The sequence below is a fragment of the Choristoneura fumiferana genome, chromosome 15 (assembly GCF_025370935.1).
Source record: "Choristoneura fumiferana chromosome 15, NRCan_CFum_1, whole genome shotgun sequence".
Lineage (NCBI taxonomy): Eukaryota > Metazoa > Arthropoda > Insecta > Lepidoptera > Tortricidae > Choristoneura > Choristoneura fumiferana.
The window spans coordinates 2677522-2695201 of record NC_133486.1 but is presented as its reverse complement, the minus strand read 5'-3'; the positions used below and the strand labels follow the sequence as shown (position 1 = coordinate 2695201).

General features: G+C 40.7%; 1 protein-coding gene across 1 annotated transcript; it reads left to right on the top strand.

Annotated features, from left to right (window-relative positions):
* Positions 1-310: 310 nt before the first annotated feature.
* Positions 311-16998, top strand: LOC141435561 (ADP-ribosylation factor GTPase-activating protein 3-like). Its single transcript, XM_074098279.1, has 10 exons — positions 311-430; positions 507-698; positions 1059-1190; positions 1694-1810; positions 3088-3198; positions 3415-3674; positions 4832-4960; positions 6115-6382; positions 11072-11206; positions 11726-16998. Exons 1-10 carry the CDS (start codon positions 356-358, stop codon positions 11825-11827), a joined length of 1521 nt encoding a protein of 506 aa, XP_073954380.1. The 5' UTR covers positions 311-355; the 3' UTR covers positions 11828-16998.
* The last annotated feature ends 682 nt before the right edge of the window (positions 16999-17680 follow it).

Genomic DNA, 17680 nt, shown 5'->3' with positions numbered 1-17680 from the left:
GAAAAAGTACATGCGTCCATTTGACTTGCGATCGCGACCATAACTAATAGACAACGTAGAGTAGAGTTTAGTGTAAGAAGTATGGATTAACAATAAAAATCCAAAGGCTATCAAATAGCGTTTTTAATTCGTTTTAATGCGCATATGAACTTCAATTTAAGCCATTTCATTTTAATTATATAGATTCTATTCATTTTTCCCATCGTCTCCTTAAAACAAGTTGAACCAAAAAATGTATTTTTAGCATTTGAGCGTCTATTATAGCATTGAAACAGTGCTGTCTATGGTAACGAGGACGACCCAAAGACGACCACGAATTTTTGACATTTGACATCTACGTGACAACACGTCGAAAATGGCTGACTCGGGGCCTAGTAAAAGCGATATTGAAGCTGTTTTTCAGAGATTACGGTCCATACAAGCTAATAAAGTGCGTACTGATCGACGGTTAATTAACGCAGTGATGTTTTATAAGTGATTGTTTTGACGTGGTCGCTTTGGCGCAGGTATGTTTCGACTGCAACGCGAAGAACCCTACGTGGTCGTCGGTGACGTACGGAGTGTTCATCTGCCTGGACTGCTCGGCGGTGCACCGCAGCCTGGGCGTGCACCTCACGTTCGTGCGCTCCACGCAGCTCGACACCAACTGGACGTGGAAGCAGCTGCGTAACATGCAGCTCGGCGGGAATGCCAATGCCGTATGTCGCACCACGTCTCTACTCTACCCCGTCACAATGACTCGTTGCTTTAGTCAACACCCTCAACAATTTGCTAGCCTCATATTTAAAATACCCAAGAAACATGTAAAAATTCGTAATTTCCAATGAAAGTTGAGAGATCCAATAAGATTCTCATAATGGATTTTAACTTGACGTTAAGGATCATAGCCATGAACCAAATTAATTTAAAAATACTTTAAATACTGTTTTTTGCATTGCTGCATAATAAATAGTCATTGTGTAATTTATTTAAATACCTAAGCGAATATTCATAATTCGTAATAATCTTCTGTTGAATCATATTGGCAGAATTAACTAATGATTTGTTTTGTATGTCAGACTCAATTCTTCCGGTCACAAGGCCTCAACACAGAGGATGCTCGGCAGAAGTACAGCTCCCGAGTGGCTCAGATGTACAAAGACAAGCTAAGCTCCATGTCTGAGCAGGCCATGAAAACATTTGGGACCAAGGTAATCACCTACAGACTACAGTAAATCACAGCTACCTGCCGTACAACCCTTCCATAATAAATGCTGCACTGACTTCTTTGTAAAGTACAATGATGGCTCACAGTGAGAAGGTTGTATGGTGGGGCAAGCTTCTGGCCGCCAACTCTTAATGGTTAACTTAAATGATCAGTTATTAATACAAGTTTTATATCACTTTAGAGATGGATAGATAAAGAAGTAAGTTGTTTACGATCATTATGACTGTTGTTTTATGCTTTTTTATCCACTGAATGCTATTACATTTTTCTCACCTTTTTTTATAGCACACAGTACTTCAGGTAATTTTTTTTTGTGTTGTGTAATGAATATAAATCCAATTGGTGTGGATTACCCCATAATTAACATCTGGATTTTTCACTTTTTCAGTCTTGTTTCTTTATTTAAAATGTTAAAGTTATCCATGTCAATTAGGAGAGTAATTTACTACAATAAATTACCATAATAATAAACATTTTTTTATGCAGCTCCACATAGACCCGGCGCCAGTGGAAGTTAAAGAGACCAAGGAGGTAGAGACGGACTGGTTTGCGGAGACCACGGCTGCCTCACTCACCACTAACTCTAACCTGCATGCCTCGCAGGTAACCCCACTGCCCTCAATGACTTCTGGCAGGACCATTTTTGAGTTATTGTGTATGAGTTCACTTTTGGCATAACTATTTAAATGTGGATTTTTTGTAGTAATATTCAAAATTAACTATTCAACAAAATCATATTTCTATTAAGTAAGAATATAAATAAACTTTGATTGGTTGTTTATGATAGAACAAAAAGATCATGAATTCTGTTTATACAAAACTCTAATTTGTAAGTTTTTAAACATGAAGCAATCCTACTTTTTTGTACTAAAATTATGGACAGTAATGAAATGAAGGCGGGAAGTGCAAGTTTCTTATTTCAGATTATATTATCACCAAATTAGCTTCTACATAGTTCTTAAAGAGAAAGATTAGTTCAAGGATAATATGTTAGTTAGGTTGTGTTAGTTCCAACATTAACAACACATAAAACACAAGTGGATACTAAAATATTTAAGTAATTACAGTTTTTTATGTTTCATCGGCACGAGTTATGCATATGCATGACTCATGCTAAAACTAATTCCTAGTGTGACTTGAAATTATAATAATACTAGCTGTTGCCCACGACTTTGTCTGCAACTAATTCATTTATGGCACCCTCGCTAACAATTCATTATTTTCGGGTTAGAAAGTATCGTATTTATTCTGGTTTTCAAAATGATGAGTGGTAAATTTCATGGCAACCTGTTCAGTAGTTAATGCATGGAAGTGGAACAAACCAACAATTTCACTTTTGCATTTATAATCATAGTAAGGATGATTGTGCTTATGTGATTCATGTGATCATGTAATTGAGAAAGTTTTCATCACATGCTTGCTGTGTGATTGAATGGTATATAAATTGTTAAGTGATTCATTAATTTATACAGATAATAGATAATGTATTTATCAAAAGATGAGGTAGCTGCCTAGCTGGGAAAATATTGTACTCAGTAGAGCCAAAGAATACTAACTATTACTACATAGAGCTTGAACTAAGGGGCGGGCGAAGCGAGCCGGGGCGCCAAATAAATGCAGTCGCGCCCCCTGTTCGAAAATTTTGTAAATTCAGTGTTGTGTACTTAGCCAAATGAAACATGAATGTAATGTCAATAATGCTGTTAAATTTGTTATCTATAATAAGTTCCTGTTATAATAACAGTCATATGCCACAGCAGAGCGCGCAAAAATATCTGACACGTCGTACGAGCCCTAGAAATAGACTCTTATCAGATATTAATGCACGCGTTGTTGTGTCAAATGTCGGTGCTGGCGACTGTACAGGGTGTTGTGTGCAGGTGGACAGGCCGGAGAGCCTGAGCTCGCAGGCGCGGCTGTGGGACGCCGCGCCGCCCTCCAACACGCCGCCCTCCAACACGGCGCGCAAGCCGCAGCCCAAGCGGACCACGGTCAGTTCATCATTTCCTCGTAAACACATCTCTTAAATTGTTACCAATAAATAACCGTATGTGTGTATTCATATAACTGACATTAAGCTTATTTCATTCAAATAGATAATATTCGGTGTCCTGCAATAGACCGCAGAATCTGTTAGACAGAGGCGTCTGTTGGCTTCCGTAATTAATACTAATAACTATTCATCACTCCACATATTTTTATACCAGATAGGAGCAAGAAAAGGCGGTTTGGGCGCCACCAAAGTGGCAGCCAACTTCGAGGACATGGAGCGCGAGGCCATGATGGCGGAGAAGTTGAAGCTGGAGGCGAAGGCGGCGGGGGGCGCGGGGGGCGCCGGGGAGGGGGGCGGCGCCGGGCTGGCCGACGTCGAGCAGGAGGTGGCCTCGCTGCGGCTGGCCTACCACGGCGCGGGCAAGGCGCACTCCGACCGGCTCGGCATCGCCGCAGCGCACCGCGGCCCGTCCCAGTGAGTCCCTGCCTCGTGCTAGCTCTAGACCTGGCCACTCCCCTGTTTCCACCCACATTATCTGATGGCATTTAGTTCGTTACCCCTTACATAAAATAGTTTTAGCCCTTGGCGTTTAGGGGCATACATGTCCAAATGTCAGAAAGTCCAGGTGTCACATTGTCCATGGTCAAAAAGTCCGAAGGTTATAATGCCTTAATGTCGGATAGTCCATATGTCCGAGAGTCCAGGTGTCACATTGTCCATTGTCAAAAAGTTCGAAGGTTATAATGCCTTAATGTCGGATAGTCCATATGTCTGAGAGTCCAGGTGTCACATTGTCCATTGTCAAAAAGTTCAAAGGTTATAATGCCCTAATGTCGGATAGTCCATATGTCCGAGAGTCCAGGGGTCTCACTCATTCTAATTTGGTTTTGTTTACACCTATTGCAATCGAATTGTTTTCGACTCGATCGCCTTTACTGTCAAGTCAATAAGAGCTGCCACCACGTAGACAATACGATAACAATATGGAAAGAGACAATGTAGAATGAGGCCCCAGTCCATCTGCATGACTGGATCAGCTGGTCAATTCTTGTCGACTCGACATGACATGTACGAAGCATCATAGATGCATCTGGATCTTACTGAGAATGGGTCTCAGGGTGTTAGATAACAGACTGGAAATAATGCAGATGAGCAATCTAGCTCTCTAATCTATTTCAGTTATATTTATCATTTAGTTGTGTTAGTCATATTTTTATACAATGAGACATTATGGGATTCAGGCCTTCAGAACTAGGACGTTTAATCCTTCGGACTTTTTGAGTATGGACTTTTTGACGCTAGGACTTTCAGACACTAGGACGTTTCATCCTTCGGACTTTTTGACCATGGACTTTTTGACGCTAGGACTTTCAGGCACTAGTACGTTTAATCCTTCGGACTTTTTGACCATGGACTTTTTGACGCTAGGACTTTTAGACACTAGGACGTTTTATCCTTCGGACTTTTTGACCATGGACAATGTGACACCTGGACTTTCTGACATTTGGACATGTATGCCCCTAAACGCTAGTCTTAAAAGATACTACAGTTTTATAAAAACTGAGTCTCCCTGGTAAGTCAGTACCGGAATCAGTGATCGTCATCATTATTATTATTGGGGTGTGTTCCAGCGGCGTGTCTCACAGCGCGACGTCGGACATGACGGCCATCGAGCAGGAGGGCGAGCCGGCGCGCGCGCCCGCGCCTGCGCACGCGCTCGACGACCTTGACGACTTCAACTCGGTCTTCACCATGATCAGGTCGGTGACCCCATCACCCATGACCCATGACCACTTTTAGAACAAGCTTTTGTTTAACTGGCCTCACTAGTATGGTTGTATTTTAATTAATTTAATCCATTATTATTTGACGACTGGATGGCCAAGTGGTTAGAGAACCTGACTGCGAAGCTTGAGGCCCCGGATTTGATCCCCAGGCAGGGCAGATATTTGTATGAATAATATGCATGTTTGTTCTCGGGTCTTGGATGTTTAATATGTATTTATGTATGTTTATCCATTGTCTAGTATCCATAGTACAAGCTTTGCTTAGTTTGGGACTAGGTCAATCAGTGTCAAGTGTCCCATTATATTTATTTCTTTTTAAGCATAGTGAGTATAGATCACAAAAGTCGACCTTGCTCCCTTGCAAAATGATATCGCCTAGCGAATGATTCCGCTTCCAAACACCCATAATATAACTTAAGGTTAATAGTTATAACTGTTAAGATCAACTGGAAGAGATTACTTTATTTATTTATAAAAAAAGTAACATTTGGCTAACAATAGGTTACAAATTCGCTTGCAATATTAACTTGTAAATGTAATACATGAATTGTATTTATAAATTACAATTTAATTAAAGTGACACTTTACAGAAGGCTTTTTTAAGTGTTTTATTGCAAATGCCATTTTTTGAAGTTGATAATTGTAAAGCCACACCATTTTCTATGCTGGTTGTTCGTTAATAATATTTAGTTTTTTTTTTCAAGTGCCTTAATGCTTGGTGTGAAAAGTAGTATGAGCCACTCGGGAGCAAAATTATTTTCATCTTGGGCGTTAACACTTGAATCCCTCATTACGCTCAGGATTCTACTTCAGAATCCCTCGCTACGCTCAGGATTCTATTATAGAATCCTTCGCTACATTCTGGATTCAATGTACGCCCTCGCCGTAAATACACCATTTTGCTCCCTTGTGACACAAATAACTATTATGTCCACGTTTTTTGGTTCGGCCGACGCTTGCCGATTCCATGTTGATGGATGTGGGTGGGTGAGATAATTTTTATTTATCTTTCTAGCTTTCTTTCTTTCTGGCTAAGTACACTTATTACAATATATAAGCAGAGTTATCGAGTGCTTTGGTAGCTCTTTCAAAATGGCCTTGTTTTCTGATCCTCATATATAACGCAGGAGCGAGCCGTACAGCAGCGGCCGCGGCCTGGACTCCCTGGTGGGCGAGCCGCCCTCGCGCAAGCCGCTGGGCGCCTCCTGGGAGCACATCGAGCCCGAGCCCAGCCGGCCAGTGCGCTCCATGTTCGCGCCGGACGACAGGCCCGCCCCCGCCGCCGCCCCCGCCCGCCCGCGCGGCCGCAGGCCCGAGCCCGTCGAGGACGATTCCGCTGTTAAGAAGTTCGGCTCCGCTAAGGCGATCAGCTCGGCGCAGTTCTTTGGGGAACAGGTTGGTGATAAACAATATTAACGCGTAAACCACACATAGGACGGCAGACGTAACCCAATGCCGTCCTAATCAACCGTTTCTATACGTGGAGCTGCTTAGCGTGAGTTTCGCTATGGTCTGTCCCAGAATTCGAGATACTAAAATGACAGTCTGAAATGTCAAACGTAAAAATAATGTGGCCAGCATAAAAGAAACAGTGCTGCTCCGTGATTTCGGTTTCGTAAATAACCGATAAATGTTTATTTTACGATAACAAAAATAACATTAATGCATTCAATATTCTACTTTCCATTTTACTTTATCATACGATAAAGTGATGAAATCTAAGCACAGGTAAAAATACAGTGTTCATCACTTAGTGCCAACGTAAAAAATAATACAGAGGGGCTACTACAAAACTAGAAAAACGAAGTTCGTATGGCACCGTCCCTATCACTCGCGTATTGAATGAGATAAGCGTCAGCGGGACGGCAACATACGAAGTTCGAGTTTTGCATTTCGTAGTCAGGGCCAGCCGGGCTACTACGAAATTCGAAAATCGAAGTTCGTGTCGTTCCGTCCTTCTGACACTACTATTTAATTTAATACGTAAGTGAGAGGGACGTTACGGTACGAACTTTGATTTTCGAATTCCGGAGTAGGCCCTCAGATATCACACAACGTCATTGTTCATGTTTTTCGTATTCAAGTGGTATTCAACCGATTTTCGTTACTTTACTCGTATTGTCATCGGATGTGATCAGTGCGTTTTCTTGTGTTTTTATTTAGATATTCATATCATAGAATAATAAATCAATTATTCATTATTCTCATATTATTTAGTTAATGTCAAACTTACTTAGAATGAAATTGAAACTTAAACATCAACATCTATAAAAAGTCGAAATATCTCGAAAACGGTCGCATTTTTATTAGACCTATTTTACCTTTTCTAGAATGTCCTAAGTGCCCTACATTTTAGTACATCACGGATCCGTTCATATCTTAATATTTTACGACATACATACATAGGTACCTACAAAATCTTTCGGTAATAACCGGTTGCGGCACATCACTATTTATGATACGCAAAAAACAGGTAACACATGAAACGTCATTTTAGTATCTCGAATTCTGGGACAGACCATAAGTTACTATCTGAGCGGCAAAAAATGTGGCCCTCAAATGTACTTATGCAATAATAGGTAATTTGCATGAAAAGTGGGCGAACATTATGTGCCGCTGAGTGTATTACGACGGCTAATGTCAAAACAGTTGTCAAATCTGCAGTGTAGTAAATTTTTACAAGCCTAAATTGACTACGTATGCTTGTTTCCTATGTGAGTTAAGGCGCGCTTATAGAAGAATTTTCGGTATTTGAGGGGGTGAAGCAGACGACGCGGTGGAGGCGAATGCAGGGCGCCTCGCGCGTCTGTCACGCAGCCCGTTGACGGCCTTATTCTGTTTGTATCCGTATTCTGGTTAATGTGAATTCCGGATTTTTGCTTAAAATTATAATTACACATTTTTTTGGTTTAATAAAGAAAATCTTCGTTTAATATGAATAATCTTGGTAATAAACAAATTATTTATGCCTCTTCATGCCCACAGTTTGATTTGTAACGTAGGTAATGGATAGACATTTAGACTGAATAGGTCGATAGATAGATATGACAGATGGCATGCTCTTGTTTCGGAGGCCAAGACCCTCTTTGGGTCCCTGAGCCAAATTAGTTAGTTAGATAGCTTATTAGTCTGGTCAACATTTAGGATACTTTATGTTACGGAAAATAAATATTTTTGGATATAATAAAAAATTGCTCTAAATCGGATTCCGCGCGGACGCAGTCGACGGCAACAATTAGTTTTAAATAAATTTATAGCTCTTCCAAAATTGTCTGGAGCATGAAGCGATGCTTTTCTTATTTTCATGACTTGAGAAGTATGCATATGTAGGAGAAAGTTATTTATCTTCAGTCAGAGGAGATTCCAAAGTTGATTGTCTGGAGCATGAAGCGATGTTTTCGCTATTTTCGTCTCTTGAAAAGTATAGATATGTAGAAGAAAGTTCTTTTTCTTCAGTCAGAGGAGGTTCTACAGTTATTTTTCATGAAGATTCTTTTTCCCTTAGTGGCATTCCCCGAGCTCGACGGGAATCAACAATTTCGGATAGTAACCAGTCCATATAAAATGAAATTAGTTTGTCTTTCATTTTTTTCCCCAAAATGTATCATCTATAAGTATGATTACTGTTTTGAGGTGATGATTTTCACCACTCCACACAGCAAATATACACTGTGCTCGACACGTGACATGGAGACCTTGGATCTGGTCATACCAGTTACTATTTTTGTTAATTTCAGTAGTTTTAGTTTCCTTTTCATAATTCTACATCTGAATTTCGTTTTCTTTGATACATTTTTCAAGTCCATTTCTAAAGGCTACACTTCAACCGGGCACTTTATTTCACTTTTACTTAAAGATGATACATTTTGGGAGAATAAATTAAAGACAAACTAATTTCAAAATTAAAAATACAAACTGAAATATAGATGCACAGAAAAACCAGAAAAATAAGACCAGCACTGGATATCGAACCCAGGTCCTCGGTATTCCGTACCGCGTGCTATACCGCTACACCACTGCTGGTCCACCAGCAGTGACCAGTAGTGGTGGTTGACCGGCAGTGGTGTAGCGGTATAGCACGCGGTACAGAATACGAGGACCTGGGTTCGATTCCCAGTGCTGGTCTTATTTTTCTGGTTTTTCGGTGCATCTATATTTCAGTTTGTATTTTCAATTTAGGTTTTACGGGATGACCGTAAGAGAAAAAAAAATTGGAATGGAAATAAAAAATATAAAAAGATTCCAAAAAACCAATCTTGATTTACGTGAAGGTAAATTACAAATCGAAGTCCCTATAATAAATAAGTCGCTGATAAGGTAGGCGGTAGGAGTCGTAATGTACGGTCTGGTACACACGGACCGCATTCCAATTGCAATCCGGCTGTAAAATGGCAGAACTACATCAGAACTGCGTAAGAACTGCACTCCGACTGCCTAAAATGGCAGTTGGAATGCAGTCCTCTGACAGTCGGGTCCAGTGCTGGTGCAGTTGTACTAACTGCGCAATAACTGCATCCAAACTCCCATTTTGCAGCCGGATTGCAGTTGGAGTACATGTTTTTGTCAATAATTTACTAGTGCAACCAAGTGCAACCATCTTATTTTATTAAAATAATTTATGTTAAATAACTTGGCTGAATGCAAGATATTACCTTTGCCTGCAAAAAGTGAGAAAATCTAAACTTAGATCGAAACTGTTGCATCTACTATCAGAAATGTCAGTGAAACTGTCAAAGGGATCAAGCAGGGCTACTACGAAACTCGAAACTAGAAGTTCGTGTCGTGGGGCCCCTTTGACACTTATACTATTTAATACGAGAGCGAGAGGGACGGTACGTTACGAACTTCGAGTTTCGAGTTTCGTAGTAGCCGCAAGGTTCGCCGCATGTTCGCCGTGAGTACTTATACAACGTGCCTACAATTTGTATGGCAGTCACGGTAGAATCTGGACGAAGCCGTCCGCGTCCGTGAGCAGCCGAGGCCCGCGCCAACCAGCTTGCGGTCGTAGTACGAATGTGAAATACGCTCAGCAGGGCTGCTACGAAACTCGAAGATCGTGGGTTGCGGTCCCTCTGACACTTATACTATTTAGTACGAGAGCGAGAGGGACCGCACGACACGAACTTCGAGTTTGGAGTTTCGTAGTATCCCTGCTGACTCGGCCCGACTCCGGCCGGTCGATTAGTGTGTGGTAGGTACTTACCGTTTAGGTACTCTAATGCTTCTCATATGTGCTCTGAGTTCACTTATGCGTTTCCTCTTTCGCTTAACTTTTTTAATACTGCGATTACCCATATTATTTGCTCTCAAAAGTAGTACTAGCGCGTTAGAAAAATGTGCACAGGTCCGTCGTCGACCACGTACACGCGTGTACTGGCGACTGGGAAATACTTGGCCGCCGCCGCGCGCTAGAACCGTTTTATTTTGCCAAAGACGAAATAAATTGGTATGACTGATGTACTCAACCTATTGAAATCTATGAAGCATAAATCTAAATCTACTAAAAACTATTTAATAAAGCAAATTTTGTGTTGATATTCATAATAGTTTTCATAATATTTGGTTTAACGTGTAAATTAAGGCTCTTTTTCAAAAAAATAATCTATCGAGGTTTTTTTCAGCAATCGTGTTTTTGATGAAGTCAAAAACTAGCTAATAGACTGAAAATATACATATAAAAAAATTGCAGTTGTAAGTATTGTGTAAGTATATTTTAAATAGTTTCTAAAATTGTAGTTTTCACTACGTACAGCGCCTTAAACTATGTTAAGTACATTTCAGCTTGCAGAGATATGAAAAAAAAACAAATTTATAAATTGCAATTTTTGTTTTGAAAACTTACTTTCTGGCAAGTTTTCATACGGTGCATTTTTCTTGGTAATGATTTTTTTTGCGAAAACGTTGGTAGTATAAAAATGTCATTACATTTTATGAGCACAGAAATAATAACTAATCAGAGTAATAAATGTGAGTGACTGTATAACAATGGGCACTATTTGGATGACTCTGTGTTGCCGCTTTAGTCAGGCAATCGTCGTGCCTGCTGACGCCTAGAGATGTGTAAAGATGTGTTGTTTGGCGCAGGACAACCGTTTCGAGCGCGACGCGAACCTGTCGCGCTTCCAGGGCAGCAACAGCATCAGCTCGGCGGAGTACTTCGGCACGGGCGCGCGCGCGCCGCCGCCCGCCTTCAGCGTGGCCGCACCGCAGCTCGACGAGGTCAGTATTACGTGTCTCTCATAAACTTTTACTAAATTTATTAAAAAGTTTGCATACCTAGTGTCTAGCGTGTAGCTACTGGCCACCAAGAAAGTTATGAAGGAAGTAGCGTGGAAAAGAAACAATGAAATCACGTGTCCTGCTGCCTGTCATAGACCACATCCGCGCTGCGTGTTAATTTTTACGTTATTGTTAAAAATATGTTTTATTTTCATTAATTTATGTACACCCGAAAGATCGGTTTACAAATTGATTTTGGATTCGGACGGATTTTTGAACAAGTACAAACATTCTATAACTCATTTTTTTTTAATTATCTTGTATTTTCATATTTTTCTGGTGCGTAAATTTCAGTATAATGCTTAAAAATCTTGCCAAGATTTTTGACATATTAATCTCATATAATATTAATATGCAGGCAGTCAACTCTGCCATCTGTCATGATCATGATAGAATGGCATCGCTGGCACGAACCGTGCGCAAGCGCAAACTGTTTTCAGCGTGACGTTCTGTGCGCAGGTGCGCGAGTCGGTGCGCGCGGGCGTGACGCGCGTGGCGGGCCGCCTCTCCTCGCTGGCCAACGGCGTCGTCTCCTCCATCCAGGAGCGCTACGGGTACTGATACAGGCTCTCGCCCCCCACACCCTCCCTCCTCCCTCCTCCCTCCGCCACTGCCGGCAACCTGCCTCGCCACTCTCTGTTAACTCCCTCTAATCTTACGGGACAATCTATGATGCTGTCTCTGTTTATTCAAAAAGAAAAATAGACAGAGACGGCATCGTTGATATCTGTAATAATAAGATAGCATGGCATGAACTAATTAGAGAGTGGTGAAACAGGGGTACAAGTCAAAGATCAAAATTTGTGCGGCAAAAGATAAAACTCGCTTTCTTCGTATTTCTGGAACTTTTTTTAATCGTTATAAAAGTTATCGATAGTTGTGAAAAAAAAAATATAAATGAAAAAAAAGGGAATGTGAAAAATGCATACTATCGTTTGATAGAAAGATCAGGGGGCGTAATATTATTTTACGTGATTAGGTCCAGTGGAAGACTTAAAATAGGTAAAGTTAGGGTAATGATCGAGGCGCAAAGCGCTTTGCCTAGACGAAATAGGAGCTCTGCCTAGCGGAGCTCCGTCAACTTTGTTGGGGCAGTCCTTTACTTTCCCGGTTTTATGTAAAATTTACATTATGAGTTAAACATCGTTTGTTATACAATTATTCATTTATTTGCCCGCTTCTGTGGGGATCTTCTATAAGAAGATTGGCTACTTTGGCTAGCCACAGAGTTGAAGCTGTTGCCGGTGCCGACATCGGCCGGATAACATCATCATCAGTCTTTATTTATAACATTTTGCACATTATGTCAGTCAACTGTTCATTATTCTCTGATAATATGCAGTTTGTTATGCATTCCGTTTGTTTTGAAAATGTTATGAAAATCAATACTCATCCGAAAAAAAACACCTTGAATTAATGTATGTGTACTAAAATAATATAGATAATATCCTACTTCACTCGACGTCAACACAGTAATCCCCCTCATATAGTTATAAAATAATTATTATTAACTAGCCGTAGCCCGCGACTCCGTCCGCGTAGTATTCGTTTATCGCTATCCCGGGAGAACTATGCAATTTTCCGGGATAATAACTATCATGTCCTTCCCGGGAACTCAAACTATCTGTATACCCAATTTCATCCAAATCGGTTCAGCGGTTTAGACGTGATTGAGTAACAAACATCTAAACATCTTCACAAACTTTCACATTTAAAATGTTAGTAGGATTTTGTAGGTGGTAGGACCTTGTGCAAGGTCCGCCCGGATTGCGACCACCATCTTGCTCGCTAATCCTGCCGTGAAGCAGCAGTGTTTGCACTGTTGTGTTTCGGCGTGGAGAGTAAGACAGCCGGTGAAATTACTGGCACTTGAGGTATCCCATTTTAGGCCTCTAGGTTGGCAACGCATCTGCAATACCCTGGTGTTGCAGATGTTTATGGGCGGTGGTGATGTTTTACCATCAGGAGACCCACTTGCTCGTTTGCCATCCAGTCGAATAAAAAAAAAGGATGATTATAAAATGACAAGAATTTATCGACACGAATTTTTGTCACAACTATCGAATATCGATGAAAGACTAACAGCACTACGAAGATTGTGACAGTTATAATTAGCAGCAAAATTCTGATCTGTGCTGACAGTATATTGTACTGGTGTCGTTCGAGTATGCCGCTAAAGTACGGGTCTTGCTAGGAAGATTCAGGCCATCACCGACATATTCACGGGCGGATTTGATACCCTGGCTGCCCTTGGTTTAGTGCTATTGCAACCCCCCGTGCAATGCGTGAACTTGGAGTAAACTACAGCATAATAAGTGACGTCGGCCCTGGACACACTTGCAGGCACACGCTGATAAGGGCCGGTTCACACGAGACGCGACGCGATTCATAAAGAAATGAGTACTTGTTGATGATAGCCAATGTAATGTGCCGCGCGCGTCTGGGTGTGTACCTGCCTCCAAAACACGCAAACTGTTACTAGCTTGAATGTAAAATCAGATATGACAGATAGCCTAGTTGGTGTAACCTGTCACGGCGACAGGTTTGGTGTATGTATATATATCCTATGGGTCATTGTCAAAATTCGCACTTTTTACGTTAGACTACAACTCCTTCCGTCCAATGTAACGGAAAATTGGAAAATAACGATTTCTTTTTCAAATGTGATAGTCAATTACGATTTATAGTTTATACTGTAAATATATAATTCATTCTCATTATACAAATAACAACAACTTGGTGTTACAAGTATACCTGTTTATAATTTGACAGCGACCCATCGGTGAGAGACAGACAGTCGGGCGTCAGGCGAATTAGGTTCTATGTGACTTGAGCGTTTACTGCCGGCGCCAACTGACTAATATAAAGTGTATTAATGTATTTATAGAGTTAACAAAATAACGAGGCACGACTGCCGATTTTTACATAAATATCTTGTTCATGCTTATTATAAGTTTCTGAACGAAGCGACCTTGACGACGGCCTCTACTCTAGTAACGAGACCTGTACCTCGAACCAGTCCTGCCGAAGCGTGGTTTATATTTAATTTTGACTGTAAGAACATTGTGAACACCCGTTATCTTACTAATGCACGCAGGAGATAACTAAATCTGTTTTATTGTAACCGAGTAAATAAAGTTATTTTTGTTTGATCGACAGTTCCCTCAAAATGTCGGCTTTGTAAGCGATGATTCTTCCACATTTATGTTTTGTTACCGAGTATATTAATTAACTAATGACGCGTCGTTTGCTTATGGAGGTACAATAATTTTAGTCTGTATGTAAATCGAATATATGACATTCGGAGGGATTCATTGGTTCTGTCGGTTAGGATTGTACGGCAAGGACCAGTGGACGTAGACTGATCCATCCATAATCAAACCTAGGTATTCAATCTTTGAGAGCCATGGTGGCCTAGTGGTTTGACCTATCGCCTCTCAAACAGAGGGTCGTGGGTTCAAACCCCGGCTCGCACCTCTGAGTTTTTCGAAATTCATGTGCGGAATTACATTTGAAATTTACCGCGAGCTTTGCGGTGAAGGAAAACATCGTGAGGAAACCTGTACAAACCTGCGAAGCAATTCAATGGTGCGTGTGAAGTTCCCAATCCGCACTGGGCCCGCGTGGGAACTATGGCCCAAGCCCTCTTGTTCCGAGAGGAGGCCTGTGCCCAGCAGTGGGACGTATATAGGCTGGGATGATGATGATGATGATTCAATCTTTCCATAAACGAAACATGACGGTTAGTTCCAAACAAGTTATGATGAAATTTTACTAACATTGCTATGTAAATATTGTAATATATCACGTTTTATATGTTCCAAAATACATTTAAGATCAGACGCCTGTACTCGAGGTCGATCCCTCAGGCAGTACCCTTAGTGTATGTTTTCGGTTACAAAATACGTTAAAATCTCAATTTGTATGGAAACACGAACAGCGCCTCTAGCGGAACGTTTGCGATGTTCGTGTTTCCATACAAATTGAGATTTTAACGCGAACGCGATCGAGACGTACTTTGTAACCGAAAACTTACACTAAGGGCACAGGTGTCGGCATGCAGCTAGAGTACTCTGAAATAGCTGAAAGACTCTCGATGATGTTCTTCAGCAATTTCTAGCTTCACATGTCAGACATTTGCTTCGAGCGGACGTGATCACGCAGGATATATCATGCACATAGTAGAAAATACATGTTCAGTAGAATGTTGCCTTGTGACACTACTTAAATACATTTTATAGCAAATTAAAAACTTGTTAAACGTTCTCATTGCATTGGCGAGTTTGTTCTATAGCCGACAGGCTTTGCCAGTCTCGGCGAAGGTACTGTACTGTAGGGCTGCCACTGCTATATTTGAAATCATTGTATATTGATGGTAAAACTGGAGCTTAGTAATAGAGGGTTCGTTACTGAATGATTGCATTCCAACTACTACTACTACCTACTTACTTGTATGCAGTTGTAATACAGTCGGTCTGTAGCGGGCCTAAGGCGTAAGCTATTTTAAATGGAACTTACAACACTTCACATACTCGCTTGGCAGCCCTGACGCAGTCCATTGATATTTGACGCTGTATGTATTTATAGTATAGAAGACGCGTTCAAGAAGATATAATTATATGTTTAACTTATTGCATTCCTCGCTATTTGAGACGCACAACGTATAGGCGTGTGTGGTTATCGCGAATAATTCTGAAACGTGCATTATAAAATAAATCGACTGCACTGGTACTGCACTGTAGGCTAGCGGTGCGGCGGAAGCTGCATGAAATCATAAAAAAAATCGATTCGGTTTCATAATGCAATAAAAGAGTAGCAAGAAGCAGAATTTATAGCAAAAGAATTAAAGAACAATATTTTTCATACAAATTTGTTGCCATATTCAAACATTTTAGGTCAAAAATGTGACAGTTATAAAGAGGTGCCCTCATTCTATTTTGTGCTCTTTATTGTCGTTCTCTGTTGCGTCGCTCCCGCTAGTGCAGTGCAAGTGTGGTGATGCCTTTAGGATTTATATTTATTTGAGGCGATGTTTGGGTGTAGAGGTGTGGCGCTGTCGTCACTCGACAAGATTGGCCAGTTTTAGAAAGTGACACTGTTATGTTGGTACAGTACCATTCAATATTGCACCAAGATTCTTTTAATTTTTTTTGGGCAAGTTTTGTCGAGCGAGACCGCTGCATTAGTCGCGTGTGGTGTAGGTTCATGATATTGTTCGCATTTAGTTATTTCGTAATAATAATATTATTTCATAGATCTAATACGGATTTGTTCATTAGCTCGTCAACGTCAAGTTCGAAACCATTTGTCACGAGTTGTAGATGTAAGTTTGTCAAATATTTAACATTTTGGGAGACAGGGCGTTTTTTTCACAGTTAATATTTTTGTATTATTACCAATAGTTGATAATTAAATGGAGTAGAGACTCGAGTCTCGAAAAATATGTGCAATGTGGCCTCCATCGATTTGCGTGAGTCGCTGTGTTCCCTCTAGGCCCTAGAGTCTAGGGCATACAACACGTTTGGTGTGAGGCTCGACTTAAGCAACTGTTTTGTTTTCTATGCCTCCTCCATATGTATCTATCCAATGTCACGCAGCATAATATGCGAACTGAACGCCTACAAACTTGTTTCTGTTCAAGTATTTTAAGAGATTCGTTAAATGATAATCATAGATTTTTTGTTTTTTAGAGAACGATTATTGATATAAATATACAAAATTATATTTGCAAATTGTATTTTTATTCACCATCATAATAGCTTAACAGCTTAAGCACATAGTGTAATTCTTATTAGATATTTTTCGGTACTCAGCGACTAAAGGTCTAACTCTATACCTTACACTTGTCTGTAAAGCAAACATTCCAAAACCCAGTTTAGAGCTGCAACAAAAATCGTGCAAGTTGCGTTACGTTGCGAGGCCGTCAATCGAAGGATTTTAGCTGGTCAACTGAGCGCCGCTGGGTAATGAAACTTGCATGTTTTTCTTTACAGGTCTATGTGGGCTCAATGTAGGTTTCATGTTCTGTCAGATTTTCGTTTATCTGAAGTACCTGTGGAAGTAGCCCATTACCGATGAGCATTACTTTCCCTATTGCAACAGCCCCTCGATTACGTTTACAATAATTGTTATTTGTTCCATGGATTTTAAAAGCGTTATAGTGCACATAGACTAGTTCGACAAGTTGGTAGTGACACTGCGTTGAGCCATGTCGCAGGGACGTTTGCTGTCCTTATCAAGATTTAAAAAAAAGTGCGGCAAATGCTGACTGCGACAGGGTTCTACAGAGTGTCACGCACAAGCTTATCAGGGTATAGTGAACGCTAAATACTATGCCATGTGTATAGTGCGCATGACATCAAAGCTCGCGCACAATCTTTCGCACTAAGTATATCAATCATTTGAAATTTACCA